Source organism: Ursus americanus, chromosome 5 (genome assembly GCF_024610735.1).
Source record: "Ursus americanus isolate L20-20 chromosome 5, mUrsAme1.1.p, whole genome shotgun sequence".
Lineage (NCBI taxonomy): Eukaryota > Metazoa > Chordata > Mammalia > Carnivora > Ursidae > Ursus > Ursus americanus.
In genome coordinates, this window is record NC_142131.1 from 59,705,636 (window position 1) to 59,721,594 (window position 15,959).

The following is a 15,959-nucleotide window of genomic DNA, read 5'->3' on the forward strand; positions in this document are numbered from 1 at the left end:
GGCTTGGATGCGTGGATGGGGGCAGGGCGGCGGGGGTGGGGGTGGGGGGACAGATGGGGCAGAGACAAAACTGAATTGGCTGTGAGTTGCTAACTTAAGGTTGAGCCGTGGATACTGGGGAGTTACTTTGTATGCATTTGAAATTTCCCATGATAAAGGAGTTTTAAGACTTACATGGGTAGAGAAGTTATATATTTAATATTTATATATTACCTAATATACATCTATGATCTCAGGTGTCATGCATGTTTATATAAATGATGTATAAATGTATGTCATGTAGATAATACATCTCCAGAACATTCTCCTGCCCTTTCCCACCTGGGTTTCCACAAGGGTGTCCTTACTGGTCGTCCTGCTCCCGTCCTTGTCCCCCCGTTCTGTTGTTCCCACAGCAGCCCGAGTGCTTCCTAAAATGGGAGCCAGATTGTATCACCCCATCCCAGCAGAGCAAAGCCTTCCTGTCCTCAGAGCCCTGACCTCCCTCCCTCTTGCCCCTGCCCTTGGTGTCTGCTTTCCTCATCCTGATGCTTACTCAAGACTTCAGCGCTTGGTGTCCCCGCTTCCTGGACATTTTCCTCGGTTAATGACTTTCTCCCTCCCTCCATCCAGATCTCTGTTCTGTCTGACCTCATCAGGGAGGACTTCTCGGACCTTCCCTCAGTACCCGCACCCTGCTGACGCCACTGCCTCAGTGCCCTCCAAAGCCCTCACCACCACCTGCACTGTCTGTGTTATCTTGTTTGTGGAGTCTGTCCCCCCACACCGGAAGTAACCTTATTTTTGTTCATCACGGATCCTCAGTGCCTGGAACACCTAGTAAAGGCCTCACTGGATACTGAATGAATGAATGAATGAATGAGGCTCCATTTCACAGAGAGGGCAGCTGAGACTTGGCCTGAGTAGCCACGAGGGAAGTTAGGGGCATAGCTGGGACTTGTTTGGATCCCGTAGTCTGCCCTAGCCCTGGTGAAGGCAGGGAGAATGGGATCCTGAGTACAGATGCAAGGAGGACCCCTCAGAGGGAGCGAACGAGGGGGGAGAAGGGAGCCAAGGCAGGCACAGCTGTGCACTCCAGCTTCTCTGAGTGGAGGTGAAGCAGGTCCATAGGCCACTGGCTTCTCTTTGCTTTGAGAAGCAGGTGGCAGGTCCTTCTCCTGAGAGAGGGAAGCTAGCTGAGGCGTCTGCAGGACCTTCTCCATCTGTCCCCGGGGCATCCATGTCACTTCAGCCTCCGAGCTGGACTGGTGGCCCACCCTTTCCCATCTCACCCCGTTCCATCCAGTCTGGCAGACCAGGGCTGGGTGAGGACCCCCCAAAATGGTGTGTCTTCCTCTCTCTTTGGCAACATAGAATCCGCTTGGCCCTTGGGAGGAGTGGTGCTGGACCTCCTGCCTCCCGGACCCCTGCCGGTGGCCAGCTCTGCTCCTGAGACAGCCAGTTCCCAGGGGGTGCTTGGAACTGAGCTCGCAGTCCTGGCGAGCCTATCCTGCAAGTGCTCCTGGCCCCTTCCTGATGTTCGTGGACCAGTCACCAATTTCTTGTTGTTTTGTTTTAATTTTTTTTTAATTTGTCTGTGTCCCCCAGTGGGAAATGAATATATGCTCATTATAGAAAATGTGGGAAAAACAGAGCTGAGCAGAAAGAAGAGATACTAAATGAGAAGTTGTCTTTCTAACCTGGTGTCCCTGGGGCTCCTTCTGGCCCCGGGCCCGGGCCCTGGGCTCAGCAGGGGGTATGGGCCCTCTGGCCTGCAGGGTCCTCCACGGGCGGCTGGCTTTCAGGAATTGCCCTCGTCATGGGCTTGCTAGCTTGTCCGAGTGATGCAGAGAGCGGAACTGACGTGAGTTGCTATATTTAATGTTGGTGTCTGCGTCACCGGTGACCACACAGCAGCGTCCGCCCAGGTGGGGCACCGGCTGGGGGCGTTTCTGAAGGACGCTCTGAGAGAATCACTTTCCACAAGAGAAGGCATTGTGCAGGGGAAGGGAGAGAGCGCAACAGAAAGTGAGGTCGTAGGTAGAAAATCGCTTCTGGGATTTCAATGGCTTCGTCATGGGGCCCTCCCTTGCTGCCGAGAAATCAGTTGATCTGGGAAAGTTCGTTGCAAACCCTTTACTCTGCTGCTGTTGGGTGGAGCTGAGAAACGAATGAAGATAATGAAGCTTTATGACTTTTATTTTTCAGTGTAGGAGTTGGGCAGCGTGTGTGGGAGGGGTGACTGTGGCTACAGCCACCGGCTCTGACCCCAGCTGGGGCCTCTGGAGAGGCCCCGATGACCGGCCAGTGGGTCCGAGACGAGGTGGCCAGCCTAGAACACAGTCAGCCTGCACTCGGTAGGGCCTGCTTCGGAGGGAGTCAGCTAAAGGGAGGAACCGTTTTTGGTTTTGCTCAAACTGACCAGCTAAATCGAGATAATAAGCAGAAGGCACTTTCCTGTTGATAATAACGAAAAAGCCATGAGCCGATGGATTCGATAAACCCCAGCCTTCAAGCCACTGGGTTATGGGGAAACAAGATGCAAGCCCTTGTCCTCCTGAGCCCTGAACATTGCAGAGGGCCAGCCTCAGAGAAACCCCAGCGGTGACTCGCAATGTTTTCTGACACCTCATCTGAGCAGCAAACAGAGGTGTTTGGTGCCGAGTTCACCGGAAACTCAAGTGTGTCTCACTTCTCACTTGAGCCCTGGCCCCTCTTCCAGTGAAACCTCCGGGGCCTGGGGTTCCTGGGGTGCAGAGGGGCTCCCCACCCTGGGCCCCATGACCAGCATCTCCCTCCCACTCAGCAAGCACCCTGTCTCTTCCCAAACGCCCTTCTGTCTGGACCTGGCTCAGGTTTTGCCTCTCCGCATGGAAGAAGTGAGACCACACGGTTAGAGAAACTCCCAGCAAATACCCCGGGGCCTCAGTCCCCAGGTACTGGTGCTCCCAGCCACAATAGCTGACACGTACCCTTTTTTCCTGTTTCATCTGTCTCTTTCTCTCTCATTCCTGGCCAGGCCCTCCTCCCTTTTGCCACCCACACTGGCTTGGCTCTGTGAGGTCCATCACTTCTGGAAGGGTCTGAACCCCCGCTGGCTGACTGCATACCTCGGTGAACACAGGTTCCTTGTCTTGGGGACAGTCTCAGAGCTGCAGGCAGGGAGCTGTGGGTAGCCAAGGACGTGGTGCGCTGTGGACCCCTAGTGGTGGGGCCTCCACGGCCCTGTTAGTGCTGGACACCCTACTGACTACCGTTATAAGACATCTGTAGGAAATCCTAAGGGACCCTGCCCACACCAGCCTCAGTTCGGGTCTTTGTTCTTGGAACATTCGTATGGAATTTCACCCAAAGACTTTCCCTCTTCCTTTGGACAGACAGGCCAGCGCTCTGGTTGGGCAGAGGATGTGGTGAAGGGTAATGTTACCCGAGAGTGGATGGCTAAGTTTTGTATGAAAATAAAATTAGTCTTCCCTAAATATCCTCTGGCCTTAAAACCCTTGAAACTCTGGATGGAGAGCGGTTGCAGAGACCTTGCCTCCTACCCCCATGTCCGACTTTCCCGCTTACCTGGTAGAGCACCCTTTCCAGACCCTCCGTTGCTCGCAGACTTCTCCCTGGTGCGAACCCTTGAGCGCGTGCTGTGTCTTGGTCATTGTTAGCCTGGGCAGCTGGAGGAGTGCGGGCCACAGGCAGGCCGCCACAAATGTACTGGGAGCTTCTGAGACCTCCCGGGACTACAGAGACAGTCCAGCCCTGCCCTCGATAGCCCCTGGGACACTCCGCTCCCGTGCCTCCTCCCTAGGTCTTTCCTCTCTCCTGCCTGGGTGCAAGGGGTCCGCTGTCTTTGAGTGGCTCCCGGAGCTGCCCGCCATGGTCCTCTGCCCCTGGACAGGTCCTGCCATGGCCTCTGTTGCCTGCGTCGCACAAAGCAGCACCTCACCCTGCTCCCGGGGTGGCTGCCTCCACCTGTTTCTGAGCTTTGCTGTGGACGTTCCCACAGGACTCAGGGCTTCCCAGGGAGGGTGCCTGCCTGCCATTCGGTGTTTGAGACTGGTCTCTGATGACCCACCACCCACTGCAGAGGCATCGCACCCTTCTGGACGCCTCTCAGAGAGTCCGTGTAAACCGCTCCTGATGGACATGAGCATTAGCTGTGGCTTGCGGAGGCCTACTGCTTCTGGTGCTTGTGCTGCTGGCCTGGGCCAAGGGAGAAGCAAAAAGACTTGGTTGGGGGGTGGTCTGGCCAGGGCCCTGTGACCTGGGGTCTCCACTCATCACTCCATAGTGCAGGGGCCATAAGTCAGTTGGTGCATCTTTGTTCGCAGAGGTGACGAGTGTGCAGTAATGACGAGGCATGTCCAGGGGCTGACGAGGCTGACCCCAGAAAGGAATTCATGAGCTTCCTGTCAGGGGAGGTGCCCAAACAGGTTGATGACAATGTTATAAAAGTCATGAGGCCCCTGGGTGGCTCAGTCGGTTGAATGTCCTACTCTTGATCTCAGCTCAGATCTTGATCTCAGGGTTGTGAGTTCAAGCCCCGCCATCTGGCTCCATGCTGGGCATGGAGCCTAGTTTAAAAAAAAAAAAAAAAAAAAAGTCATGCATTGAAGCCAGATGACATTTGGACAGAGGAAGGCAGAGTGGTTAAGTGTATGGGCTTTGGAGTTGGAGTGAGTTCCGGGTTCTAATCTGGACTTGGCTCCTTACCAGGTGTGTGACCTCGGGCACGTTGCCTCCTCTTCCCCGAGAGTCAGAGAGGTCATGAGGGAGACACCAGAGGGTGTGTGGGTGCTACCAGACACAGGCGCAACTCATCTGAGCTCTGCTCATGCGATGACTTCTGAAGTCTCTACCTGTTCACATGTCCTCCTTGAACCCAGACGGCTGGGCCCTAGCTGCTTCTCCCTCCCTGTGGGCGGCAGGTGGGGGGACCTCCTTCAGGCCAGCCCCCCCGCCCCCGGAATTGCTTACTTCCTTTCAGCCCAGGTCCTCTCTTCCACCTGCCCTGCCTCCCGAAGAGCTCTTTGGAGTTTTAAGAACCTAGGCCAGCCAGGGTCCCCACAGGCCAAAGGAAAAGACAAACATCATCAGGTCTCTTGTCACTGTCTTTATTTCTGGCTTCCAGTTTGACAAAGTCAGTGAAAGAACATATTCAGTGACCCCTCCCCACAGGCCACACACACCAAACGCAGCCTTCTAGGCTGCTCTTCTATATATTAATAACTCTTTGATAACATATTTTATTTCTTAATTTTAAATACAAGGAAAAACAATAAATTACTCTTTGGCTGAGGGCCAGCTGCTGCCTGGCAGACAAGAGCAGCTTCTCTGGCCCTCTCTCCTGTCCCGTGTCGGCCCCAGGACCCCCGTGAGGTAGCAGAATTTTACACACAGTGCTTATTTTCCCAGGGACTCCTAACGCCCAAGTCGTTGGGCCCCCAGCTCCAAGTTCTGGAGGCAACGGGCCCTCCCTGTCCCAGCACAGACGAACACACTTGTTTAAATAACACACAGTAATAAATAAGGCTAAGAAGAAATGTGCCTGAGCTGCTGTCCTGGGCCTCAGCCGAGCACAGCGAGGTCCCCCCAAGCAGGGCTGCCAAGGCGGCTCCCACTGTAATGCTGCGGTTTGCTCTCAGGAGGGGGCAGTCCGTGTGAGGCCGCGTTTCCTCTTGTCCTTCCCGAGCAGAGCCTGAGGGAGGAGGGCACCAGACTGGGCTCGGCTCAGGGAGGCAGGCAGCACAGGCTGACGTCCAAGCTAAGGAAATCGTGTCTCCCTCCCTTCCCACCCCCCATCTCCCCCAAGAAATTTGTGACATCTGAAAGAAAAATGAATCTGTAACTTAAATGGGCAGGTCTGCCTCTGCAAATAAGGATGCTAGGTTTTCGTGTTTATGTGAAATTTCCATGGCGAAAATGTCTCCGTACATGGGTGAGCAGGTTTTTCACCAACTGGATCACTTCAATTTTGGTGTCTTGGCTGCGCAGACTGGAAAGGTGCTGCAGGACAAAGAGACCAGCGTGTTAGTGGGACGCCGGAGCAAAGAGGCCCAGCATCTGCCAGGGGCTTTCCAGGAACTGGCTTATTTCATCCTCACAAAAGCCCCCACGAGGTGGGTACTGTTATTACCCGCATTTCATGGATGTGGAAACCGAAGCTCAGGTAGGAGTCAGGAGCCCGCAAGCCCAGATCCTGGAAACCCCAAAGGCCGTGTTCCCGCTGCCACAGTGGGCCCACCCCCAGAGTGGAAGCCGGCCTTCCAGATGCTCAGCCAGGGTCTCCTGGAGCTCCCAGGGCAGACAGGAGTGGATGCGGGGTTGGGGGACACAGGGCAGAGGGCCTTACCCCTGCCGAGGGAGTGTGAAGGCACATGGCTTTCAGCATCCTCTGAGTCCTTTGGATGGCGCTGCAGTCAGAGACATTGAGCAAAGATTCTAGAGCTGCGCAGTACTGCAGGGAGAAGAACACGGGGGTGTCAGGCCCTGCGGGGTGCCCCCGCCCCCGCCCCGGCACCTTCACTGACTCTGCAGGAGGAGACCTGACCGCACTGGCTCCAAGTTGTGGGTAGCTCTTGAAGCTTGCTCGGAACCCCTGAGCCTTGTGAGAGCCAAGACCTACAGCCTCAGCCGCGTCCCTCCCAGCGTCGGGGGGTCCTTACCATGCTGGCGGTCTGGTTGACACTCCACACCATGCTGCCATTGCAGAGGGACGCCTGAGGGAGCGAAAAGACAGTAAGGCCAGGCCGTGTCTCCACAGGGATCCGGCCCTGCAGGCAGCCCTGGTGTAGCCCAGAGCTAGGCCTGGGACCCCTCAGTGTTCCTGAGCTTCACTTCCTGCTCTGCATGGTGGGGGAGACCCATTGTACAGGGTCTTGGGGCTAAGAGAGAAAAATCTGAGTGACACAACCAGTAAGGGACAAGCCTTGTGTGAAGCTTTCCACAGCCAGGGCCGCAAGACAGAAAACACCTGGCTGGTCAGTAGGACATCTCCAGGGAGGAGTCAGGACAGTGCTGGGTGAGGGAGGAAGGGGTGGCCAGGTCAATCAGATGGGGGGTGATGGGGGCTAGTATAGAAAACCCTGTCTTCTGAATTGGGGGACACTACAGTTTGGAGTATGGGTGCTGGGTGTCAGCCAGGCCTGGTTTGAATTTGGCTTTTGTCAACCTTAATGAAGCTTAGTCAAATAGGGTCATCATAACTGCCTTTTGAGGTGGTTGGCAGTGATGAAATGAGATGAAAAGCACCCAGCACTAGGCTTGGCACACAGTCATTGCACAGAAAGTGTGAGCCATCACCACTGGGGACAGGAGCTGACTACCAATGAAGCCTTCTATAAGAATGAGCTTAACCAAAATGCTGTGAATAATGGCCCCATTATTCCATTCAAACCAGATGGCAAATGCTAAGTAGTTCTAGGAGAGTGCTGGCTCTTCTCTGCTTTCCTCTTCTTGAATGGCTGAGTAGTAGCTGGCCGTGGCCAGGCCAGGGGAACAGGTGGTCCCTGGGGGCTCCACCAAACCCCTTTATGGGTCCATCCATACTGCTGCTCCCCAACGTGGCTCTTCTCCCTCATGGCTGGGCCCATACTGGTCCATGGGGCTTCTCAAGACTGGGCGCAGCCTTCATGGCCTGAGCCATGACCAATACCATGAGAGTGAGAGTCCCCTACTCCAGCACCCTCAGACCTAGGACCCTGACCGGAGGGTACTCACCTGATTCTGGGTGATGTTGACCAGTTCCTCAATGAGCTCCCTGAGGGCTTTGTGGGAAGGCACAGGGCCTGGGGAGGCAAGGCCACCAAGGCAGGTGAGAGCAATGACCACAGTCAACCAGAGCGCCATGGAGCCTAGAGCCCGCGCAGGAGAAGCAAGGAGCAGACTCGTAGGCTGGCCTAAGCTGAGTGGCTTGTGGCCTTGGCCTCTTGCGGCAGCTTTTATAGGCCAAAGTGATGACGCCTCCAACCCTGGTCTCCGCTTTGTCAAGTACTATCTAGAAACCACATCTTTACTCATCTTGATTTTACTTTGTGGAAAATCCAGCGTCGCATAAAGGAAAGAGTTTGATTTCTTGTGGACTTATCAATGAGAGGGGTCTGGAGCCCTTCCCAAGGTATGGATGGGCTTACTCCAGGGGTAGGGGAGAGGGCCCTGAGGGCAGCCTGGTGTCAGCCATGCCAGCTGGAACTGCAGCGGTTTTGCTTGGTACCACCCTGAGTGTGTCCCCAGCTCTTGTCCTCAAACCCTTTTGGGTCGCCAGAAGTGCTTGGCTGACAGGACTAGGACTACGGTCTACCAGATGTACGAATTGGGAGGGTTTTTTTTTTTTGTTTTTTTTCAGTGAACTGTTCTCTAATACTTGATTTAGATACAAAACTCAAACAGGATAAAAAGAGAAGAGTGAAGTTCATTCTTTTTCTTCCACCCAATTCCCTGTTGGCCTCACTGTGGGAAGGATTATAAAAAATTCAGATTCGTAGGTGTCCACCAAAAGATCCAGTCAGATTCAGGGATCTTTTGGGACCTCTTTTTTTTTTTTTTTTTAAGATTTTGTTTGAGAGAGAGCGAGAGAGAACGAGCAAGGGGAGAGGGAGAAGCAGGTTCCTTGCTGAGCAGGGAGCCCTGTGTGTGAGATCCTAGGATCCTGAGATCATGACTTGAGCCGAAGGCAGACACTTAACCCACTGAGCCACCCAGGTGCCCTTGGGACCCTTTCTTTTTAAAGTTGCTTTGATGATAATTTTGAGCACGGGCAGCCTAAATACGGAGTGCCCAACTCAGGCCTTCAGCATGGGCCCATCCTGATGGGAAAACCTTAGCCGGCCAGGCTCGCAGGAGGCAGGACCTAGCCTTAGCCCAGGTCAGAAAGTAAAGTGTTGCCAGTGACACTGAGACTTGGGGCTACCACCTCTGCCCACCAGTATCTGTGGGACAAAGCCTTCCTCCCTGGGGGACCCAGGTTTGTGCAGTCTAAAGGCTGTGGAAGGCAGCCTGCCCCCACTTGAGGGTCCCCCAAACAGCCCACCCTTGCAGACACACTGGTTATAGCTATTTTCCTGCTTCTCCCTCCTTTCTCTAGAAGTCCTCCAGAAACCCCTGCAAAAGAGACCGCATCATTTGCCTGGTGAGTACTGATGTCAAGCTGTCTCCCTCACCCACTTCCTCCCCTAAACCAGTGCCTCCCCCTCCAGGCCCCTTGTCCGCCCTCTGAGGCTTCCTTTGTCCTACCCCAGTGAGGCTCAACCTCCTTGCAAGACTGTCCCAAGTGATGGGGCTGCTCCTGCTCTGATGCTTCCCAGCCTTGCCCACTGTCTCCTCCCACCCTCTCTTGTGGCCAAATTCCAACCTTCCCAGCCCACTTGCAGGCCCTGACACCCAGAAGCCAGCCCCTGCCCCTCGCCGGTGGCCCGGTGCCTGGAGTGCTGTCACTTGGCTGTATCACACCTCTGTGGGCCCCAGCTTCCTTATCTGTAGAATGGGGTCTCTGTGTTGAGGGAAAGAGCAGGGAACCACCGTGGGATGCAGGAGTCCCAAAGCTCTGCACCAAGATGAGTCAAGGCCCCTCAAACCCCCAGACCCGCCAAACCGCTGCGGGGAGCAGTGGGCAGGCGCGCCCCCGCGCATAGAAGGCACGCTGGCCGGGCGGTCGCACTGATGCCCCGCAGAGATAGGGGCCCCGCCTTATGTAATGGGAGATGGGGCTGATAAACGGGATCTGCCCCGCTCGGCCCTCCTCCGCGGCCCCGGGCGGTGGCGTTGGCGTTGCCTGAGGGGGGTTGAGAGCGCAGAGCAGACTCCGCGAAGCTGCGGATCGCCCGCCCCCGCGGTCCCAGGCTGGGCGAGGGAGCGGCCAAGGTGGCACTGATGGGACCCAGCGCCAGGCCGGACGTGGGCCGGCTGCACACACCGGTCCTCCAGCGCCCCAAGCGCCTGCGCGCTCCAGCGAGGGCGGCGTGCGGCCCGCCGAGTGCCCCTGGCGGGGGATCTGCTGGCTCTGAGGAGGGGGCCGACCTCTCTCCCAACCTGCCCCCGAAAGCAGGGGCTCGGGTGACCCGTCCGGGCCTTCAGCCCCGAGACGAGCCCCCATTGGCTACGTCCTCCGTCTCTGTTGGTATTTCTTGACTTTCAGGGGGCTCCATTGACACTGTGTCGGATAACTGTGAGCAACACAAACTATGAACGGGCTGCTCCACGCCCTGGACACACAGGGCTTGCAACTGTCCTACAGCCCGAGGTGTGGGCGCCGGCTCCGGGCCTCGCAGGTGCAGGACTCGCGCTCGTGGCCGCAGGGGAACCTGCCCGGGAGGTGCGGCCGGGACTAGGGAAGGGCGGGGTCGGCGGCCTCAGGATCTTGCTCGCTGCGATGCCGATGCCGATGCCGGGTCTGATCCGTGGGGTTGAACCGCCCCGACAAGGGACGAGCCCACTCTGCGCCAAGTTCCACAAAACATCAGTTCCCAATTTTCTCCCACGTTGTTTCTCCTTTGGAAAGAAAAGATCCCCAGTCAGTGGGAGTAAGGGTTAGGCGAATTGTTTTAATAATTAAAAATATCTAACTTAGTAGATTTTTATTTTTATGAAGGTTATACGTGTATATGATTTGAAAAAAAAATCAGGGAGGTCGATTATAAAAAAAGGCAGTTCTGAGTATGAGTTCCCCGTGGGTCTGTTGCATTTCTGTATGACTTGTGAGCAAGGCACTAGGTACCCGGGTTTCTTCGTTCCTCAGTATCCTCTTAAGGATGTTCGTATAACAAGCAGCCTTGGACACAGCAGCACCTTCCTCACCAACAAAAGGCAGGCCGGCTTACTGTCCATTGTTAACACGTCACTTTCCCTCAGCTCAGGGCTTCTTTTCCTGCGGTGCAACCCACTGGGTGCACAGGTGCCGGCCGGCTCCCTTGGCACCACACTGTGAGAATTGGGGTTCAGAGGACAAAATAGAACAATAATACTGTCATTGTACATAAAAACTCCTGTGTGTCTGTTCTCCGGGTGTTGTGTCTTCTGCCAGCATCCATGAACTTGTTAACTTGTTACCATGCGAGTTAGGTAAAATCCCAGAGCCTCCAGTTGACAAGCAGCCCAACCCTCCCCCCACCCCATTAGCTTCTTCTCCAGAGGAACCATGATTTTAACTGTTTCTTTTGGTATTTACCTCCCCCCTGTTTCTAAATTTCTTGATTTTCAGGTGTAGGCATTTTCTGCGGTTTATGATGAATATTCAATTCTCTTTCCTCCTTGCTATCCTTTTTTCCATTTGCATCCTTCCCTTTTTCTCATCCTACCAGTACAGTAGATCAGAATTTGGGTCAGTCAGAAGCCTTGTTCACCATTTGCATAATACTACCAATATATTCCAAGGCAGAACATGTCGTTAACTAAGATTGATTGCTTTTATTACCCCTCAAAGCTTTTGTCCTCTGGAGTCAATAATAGGTTTTTCCATTTGCTTCCTTTTTCTCTGTTTCTCTGTGATTTAACCCTAAATTCCTGGCCTTTTTTATAAATCTCTTCTCAGCAGATTTGGGTAAATGAATTGTTCTCAGAATCTCATCTTCCCAGGAAAGTATGCCCAGGAGCCTGCTGACCCGCTCTGGCTGTGGTGGACAGCGCCCTCTGACAACGTTGAGGGCTGTCACCCTGCAGTCACCCCTGCCCTGGGACTTCCCTTCACCTCTCCCCTAAGGGCCCCTCCTGATCCTTGCCTCCCAGGTCTTCTTCTTTCTTGGGGAAACACATCCTCACACACACAGAGTTTCAGGCAGGAGATAATTTTCTTTCAGAATTTTTAATGCCTTTGTTTTTGTATCCTGTCTCCCAATATTGCTGCTCCGAAGTCCAAAAGCATTTGGATCCAGATCTTTTCCAACTGTCCCTCTGGAAATTTGTAGGAAATTTTCTGGGCTCCCATGCTCCGACTGTTACAGCGATGTACCCCAGGGTAGTTTTGTTTTCATCCGCGATGCCAGATGCACAGTGGGCCCTTTTAAACTGAAAACATGTCATCAAGTTTTGGGCAATTTTCTTTCTTGTGAAAAAATTAAAACTTCTATTTTATTTTATTAAAAAATGTTATGTAAAGTCCGGTTTTTTTTTTTTTAATTTTTTAAGAGCAGCTTTAGATTCACAGCAAAACTGAGTGGGAAGTACAGCGTGACCCCATACCCCTGGCTGCCCGCAGCCATGGCCTCCCCGGTTACCCACATTCCCTGCCAAAGTGGTACATAAGTCTACGGCGACACATCATTGTCACCCAGAAGCCATAGTTTACTTCAAGGTTCACTCCTGCTGTACATTCTGAGTTGTAACAAATGTGTAACGGCGCGTGTCCACTGTCACATATCATGGGAGAGTTTCACTGCCGGCAGAATCCTCTGTGCTCCCCCTGTTCGTCCTTCCTTCCCTCCTAACCCCTGGCACCACTGATCATTTTACGGTCTCCATAGCCTTGTGTTTTCCAGAACGTCACATAGTTGGAATCGTACAATGTTTAGCCTTTTCAGATTGGCTTCTTTTTTTTTTTTAGATTTTATTTATTTATTTGAGAGGGAGTACGAGAGAGAGAGAGAGAGAGAGAGAGAGAGAGTGCATGAGCGGGCTGGGGGGGAGGGTCAGAGGGAGAAGCAGACTCCCCGCTGAGCAGGGAGCCCCACACGGGGCTCAATCTCGTGACTCCGGGATCATGACCTGAGCCAAAGGCAGACGCCCAACTGACTGAGCCACCCAGATGCCCCTCAGATTGGCTTCTTACATTTGGTAATATGTATTTAAGTTCCTTCATGTCTTCTCATGGCTTGATGACTCACTTCTTTTTAGTGCTGAGTAATATTCTGTTATCTGGGCGTACTAAGTTCGTTGACGCGTTCACCTACCGAAGGGTATCTTTGTTGCTTCCAAGGTTTAGCAATTACAAATAAGGCTACTGTAAACATCGTGCGCAGGTTTTTGTGTGGGCATAACATTTCAATTCATTTGCATAAATACCAAAGGAATGTGATTACTAAATCACACGGTAAGGGTGTGTTTAGTTTTCTCATTGTCAAAGTGTCTTCCACAGTGGCTGTACCATTTTGCGTTCTCACCAGCAACAAATGAGAGTTCCTGTCATTTGAGGAAGGGCTTGATCTCATGGCCTTGAGATCATGACCTGAGTCCCAGCTTGCCATTTCTTTCTTTTGTGGATTGTGCTTGCTTCTGGTGTTGCACATAGAAAGTCATCACCAAACCCAAAGTCATGTACATTTTCTTCTATATTATCTTCTAGAAGTTTGATAGTTTGTGTTTTATATTTAGGTCTGTGATCCATTTTGAGTTAATTTTTGTGAGAATGTGTAAGGTCTGTGTTTTGTTTTTTGTTTTTTTGCGTGTGAATATGAAGTTCTAGTATCATTCATTGAAGATTATCTTTGCTCCAGTGAATTACCTCTGCTCCTTTGTCAAAGATCAGTTGACTCTATTTATGGGGTTCTATCTCTGGGGTCTTTATTCTGTCCCTTTGACCTATTTGTCTAGTCTTTTCCCAATGGCGCACTGTCCTAATTAACGTAGCTTTATAGTAAGTTTTGACATTGGGTAGTGTCAGTTCTCCAACTTTGTTCTTCTCCTTCAATATTGTATTGTCTATTCCAGGTCTTTTGCTTCTCCATCTAAACTGCAGAATCACTTTCTTAATATCTACAATATAACTTGTTGGGATTTTGGTTGGGATTGTATTGAATCTGTAAATTAAATTGGGAAGAACTGACATCCTGACAATATTGAGTTTTTCCTGTCCATAAATTTGGACTATATCTCCATTTATTTAGTTCTTTGATTTCTTTCATCAGGCTTTTGTAGTTTTCTTTTTTTTTTTTAAAGATTTTATTTATTTATTCGACAGAGATAGAGACAGCCAGTGAGAGACGGAACACAAGCAGGGGGAGTGGGAGAGGAAGAAGCAGGGGGAGTGGGAGAGGAAGAAGCAGGGGGAGTGGGAGAGGAAGAAGCAGGCTCATAGTGGAAGAGCCTGATGTGGGGCTCGATCCCATAACACCGGGATCACGCCCTGAGCCAAAGGCAGACGCTTAACCGCTGTGCCACCCAGGCGCCCCAGGATTTTGTAGTTTCGAGTGCCTTGTGGTGCAGTGGGTTAAGCATCTGCCTTTGGCTTGGGTCATGATCCCAGGGTCCTGGGATCAAGCCCCACATCAGGCTCTTTGCCTCTCCTTCTCCCTCTGCCTGCCACTCTCCCTGCTTGTGCTCTCTCTGTCAAATAAATAAATAAAGTCTTTAAAAAAAAAGGATTTTATAGTTTTCCTTATATAGATCTTGTACATATTTGTTAGATTACATTTATAAGTGTTTCATTTGGGGGTGCTGACGTAAATAGTATTGTGTTTTTAATTTCAATTTCCACTTGTTTATTGCTAGTATATTGGAAAGTGATCGGCTTTTGCATATTAACCTTGTATCCTGCAACACAACTATAATCCCTTTTTAGTGCCAGGTTTTTAAAATTGATTCTTTTGGATTTTGTACTTAGATAATCGTATCATCTTTGAACAAAGACAGTTTTACTTCTTTCTTCCTAATCTGAATGCTTTTTCTTTCTTTCTTTCTTTTTCTTTTCTTTTTTTTTTTTTTTTGGTCTTATTTCATTAGCTAAGAATTCCAATACATTGCTGAAAGCAGCAGTAAGAGGGAATATCCTTGCCTTGTTCCTGATCTTTGTGGAAAAGCTCTGAGTTTCTCGCCATGAAATATGCTAGCTGCAGATTTTTGTAGCCTTTTTTTTTTAAATCAAGTTGAGGAAGCTCTCCTCTATTCTTAGTTTATTGAGAGTTTTTTCATGACTTGGTGATAGATTTTGTCAAATGCTTTTTCTGTGTCAATATGATCATGTGGTTTTTCTTTTTCAGCCTGTTGATGTGATGGATTATATTAATTTATTTTTGAATATTTAACCAGCTTTGCCTATCTGGGATAAATCCCAGTTGGTTGTGGTGTACAATTCTTTTTATATATTGTTGGATTTAATTTACTAATATATATATATATTTTAAAGATTTTATTTATTTATTCGACAGAGATAGAGAGACAGCCAGCGAGAGAGGGAACACAGGCAGGGGGAGTGGGAGAGGAAGAAGCAGGCTCATAGCGGAGGAGCCTGATGTGGGACTCGATCCCATAACGCCGGGATCACGCCCCGAGCCGAAGGCAGACGCCCAACCGCTGTGCCACCCAGGCGCCCCCAAATTTACTAATATTTTGTTGAGCATTTTTACTCATAAGAGATATTGGTGTATAGTTTTCTTGTAATGTTTTTGTCCATTTTGGTATTAGGGTAATGCTGGCTTCATAGAGTGAATTAGGAAGTATTCACTCTACTTCCATCTTCTGAAAGAGATTGTAGAGAACTGATATGAGTTTTCCTTACGTGTTTGGAGAATTCACCAGTTAACCCATCTGGGCCTGCTGCTTTCTGTTCTGAAAGTCTATTAATTATTATTAAATTTCTTTAATAGATATAAGCCTATTCAGATTGCCTCTTTCTTCTTGTGTGAGTTTTGGCAGATTGTACCTTTGAAGGAATTGGTCTGTTTCATCTAGGTTATTAAATTTGTGGGAGAGAATTCTTCATTCTATTGCTTTACTATCCTTTTAATGTCCAGAGGGTCTGTAGTGATATCCATCTTTCACTTATTGGTAATTAATGCCCTCTCTTTTTTCTCTTAGTTAGCCTGGCTAGACAATTATTGATTTTATTGATCTTTTCAGAGAACCAGGTTTTGGTTTTAGTGATTTTCTTTATTGAGTTCCCATCTTTAATTTCATTGATTTCTACTCTAGTTCTCATTATTTTGGGATGCCTGGGTGGTTCAGTCAGGCAGGCATCTGCATTAGGCTCAGGTCATGATGCTGGGGTCCTGGGATCAAGTCCCGCATTGTGGGGGGGGGGGTCCTTGCTCAGCAGGGAGCCTGCTTCTCCCTCTGCCTGC

General features: G+C 51.0%; 1 protein-coding gene across 1 annotated transcript; it reads right to left on the bottom strand.

Moving 5' to 3' along the window:
• Positions 1 to 5,874: 5,874 nt before the first annotated feature.
• On the bottom strand, positions 5,875 to 7,830 carry IL13 (interleukin 13). Its single transcript, XM_045795033.2, has 4 exons — positions 7,696 to 7,830; positions 6,642 to 6,695; positions 6,329 to 6,433; positions 5,875 to 5,982 (listed from the first exon to the last, which is right to left on the bottom strand). Exons 1-4 carry the CDS (start codon positions 7,822 to 7,824, stop codon positions 5,875 to 5,877), a joined length of 396 nt encoding a protein of 131 aa, XP_045650989.1. The 5' UTR covers positions 7,825 to 7,830.
• Positions 7,831 to 15,959: the final 8,129 nt, after the last annotated feature.

What these genes read in the sequence shown, in the direction of transcription:
- IL13 (XM_045795033.2), bottom strand. Translation starts at nt 7,824, where the DNA reads ATGGCGCTCTGGTTGACTGTGGTCATTGCTCTCACCTGCCTTGGTGGC. An exon ending in TCAACATCACCCAGAATCAG is followed by an intron (nt 6,696 to 7,695) that starts GTGAGTACCCTC and finishes TCGCTCCCTCAG; the next exon opens with GCGTCCCTCTGCAATGGCAG. An exon ending in TCAACCAGACCGCCAGCATG is followed by an intron (nt 6,434 to 6,641) that starts GTAAGGACCCCC and finishes TTCTCCCTGCAG; the next exon opens with TACTGCGCAGCTCTAGAATC.